General features: G+C 32.1%; 1 protein-coding gene across 1 annotated transcript; it reads right to left on the bottom strand.

Moving 5' to 3' along the window:
- Positions 1-324: 324 nt before the first annotated feature.
- Positions 325-1,501, bottom strand: LOC109591279 (clustered mitochondria protein homolog; the record flags this gene model as incomplete). Its single annotated transcript, XM_020007038.1, has 5 exons — positions 325-382; positions 436-473; positions 1,053-1,136; positions 1,198-1,291; positions 1,432-1,501. Coding segments are annotated over 4 exons (257 nt in total), but the record flags the coding sequence as incomplete, so codon positions are not given.
- Positions 1,502-2,624: the final 1,123 nt, after the last annotated feature.

Below are 2,624 nucleotides of genomic sequence, written 5' to 3'. Positions count from 1 at the left end.
TGTACTCATTTTAAAATATTAACAGGTACTTGTACTGTACTTAAATACTTCTTAGAGTACATGTACTTTGCCCCAAGCCTGGTAGCTAGTAAATTTAGGCAAATAAAATTTTAACAAATTATTCCTATAAACCAAAACCTTAACTTAAGATGTTAGCAAGGTAAAACATTTGTAAAAATTATTAATTTCTGAACCTTAATTTTTATAAAGCAATTTGCCCAAATTATCTATTCGAAACTACATGCATCTACTATGTACGACGTACATGTTACATGTAGCTACACGATATATCATCATTACCTACCACGAGTCTCTGTGAACAACAAGAGCTAGTGAGAAGTCTGCAAATGACTCTGAAGTCAATGAGAATGGACTGGAAGACCTAAATAGATCAGTCAACTCCTTTATCTCAATAATAGTGTCAATCAAGCATACCTTTAATGTACCATCAACTGTAATGGCTATCACTGCATCTGTAATGAGAGTAAGAGAGAGGAGAGAAAAGTGTTAAAAGTGTAAAAACAAACCCAATTTTAGGGCTTGAGTGGAAGGAAAACAATTATACAATAAAATCAAGCTGACTTGTATCTGCAAAAGCATTGCACAGCTGAAAGCTGTACCATGCCATAGTCAGCTTTGTCCTTTAATTTATATCACACATAAAATTACATGCCATATTCAATAATTTTACTACGTAAAAATTAAATCACAAAATTTTGAAACCTAAATTTCTACCACATTAATTTCATACTATGGTGAGGGCATTAACATAAATTTTTGAGTGTGCAATATTGGTACCTGTAATATCTGATACAGTAGTATGTATAACTATATACAAAGATCAAGTGTTTACAATAATTAGCTCAGGCTACAGATATTCGCATCATGTGTGAATTTGGGTGTTTGCCAGTAGTTACACTTGGGATTGCTATTAATTTTTTTCTTTCCCGAAACAATAATTATTTATAATTTATGAAGACAACATATGAACAAGATAATTTTGGTAAAAAACTTTAATTAACCATTGGCAATAGTTAGCCAACTACACTTACTGTCTGCTCATAAGAGACTTGTTTTTCAGTGATATACCTCATGTTTTTATAAGACTGAACAGTACGTGCATGATCTGGGCCAAACTAAATGTGAGACAAAACAGTTAAGTAACCTAGATGACCTGGTATTAATATTACTGCATACTTTAGTCCTATAGATATTGTATGCTTTTCTCTCATTTTGCTTAGCTTCAGCAAATGCTCCAATGTGAGTCAATGGGTTGGCAAGAAGATGATGACTAGAGAAGAGAGGGAGGGAGGTAGAGAAAGAGGGATGGAGAGAGAGGGAAAGAGAGAGGGGGGAAGGGAAAGAGGAGGCAAAACAAGGAGAAAAGGGTACGATAAGATGTACATGTACATGTATCTTGTCATTACTAACATTGTCGCTATAGTAATTGATTGACTTCCATGAAACCTAATGAACAGATACAAGAACAAACATAGCCAGCCTTAATTCTGTTGATTTGTATATACTAGCTCACTTGTTTTGTAATCTAAGAGCAGTTTCCAGATATGCCTGACTTTCTTCATAATGACCAGCATTACTCAGTAGTAAACCAATGTCAATGTAATTAAAATAAATAATAACAGTTATGATACAAAATTTACAATAATTTTAAACAATACATGTACATGTGTATGATGAATCAAGAGAACATTGATAAAGCAATACTTACATACACAATAGACATTTCAAGATGATCCTCACAATGTGTTAACATTCTTAGATACCTAACTCTATATAGTAATCTCAACGCCACAACATTCCTCTCAGCCACACAGCAATACTAAGCCAAATGGAACTATATAAAGAAAAAAATCAGTGATAGGCTTAGTCGTTGAAATTATCATGATCATGGTTTCCCATAGGATTTTGACATAATGCTCTCAGTGAATTTTTAAAGTTGTTCCAATTGTTGATAAAATATTGCGCAATGTATTTTTTCCAAAATTTAATCAAACATTGCAAAGGTAAAATTTTTATTAAACATATAGAAGTTCAAATACTGTGTAAAAATTTTAAGCAGACTCTAATCAAAATTGATATTTTTATAAATTTAAAAAGTTGCTTTAAAATTGGGCCAAAGACATGGTACATGGTATTTGGCCAAAATTTGCCTAAATCTACTTAGGAGAAAATTCTGTGTTTATAATTTTCAGATAACATGTCCTTATGTTGTACAGAAAGTTGAAGCTCATTCTGATCAAAGTCAGATTTTCATTAATTTTTAAATTTTGCAAAAAATGGCGCCAATACCAAAGACTTTGGTTTTTGACCAAATTTTGCCAAAAATTGCTCAAAGAGACATTTTTCTGATACATATACATGTCCTAATGATGTATCAAAGTTTGAGCTCATTCTGATCAAATTTGGACTTTTTATGAATTTCAAAGACTTGTCAGCTCAAAAAGCATGCCTTTTAGCTCACTTAGCATACTTTATGGGGAACTAATAGTGCAAAACATAAAAAATTAAAAAAAAACAAGATGAAGTAGGATTCTAGAGCAAATTTGGGAAAAAGTAACAGAAACAGAGACAAGTAGGATTCCGAACAACCAACGAAAATACGA

This window comes from Amphimedon queenslandica, unplaced genomic scaffold (assembly GCF_000090795.2).
Source record: "Amphimedon queenslandica unplaced genomic scaffold, v1.1 AMPQUscaffold_8545_Cont19511, whole genome shotgun sequence".
Classification (NCBI taxonomy): domain Eukaryota; kingdom Metazoa; phylum Porifera; class Demospongiae; order Haplosclerida; family Niphatidae; genus Amphimedon; species Amphimedon queenslandica.
The sequence above is the reverse complement of the archived record's forward strand: the minus strand, read 5'-3'. Positions and strand labels throughout refer to the sequence as shown.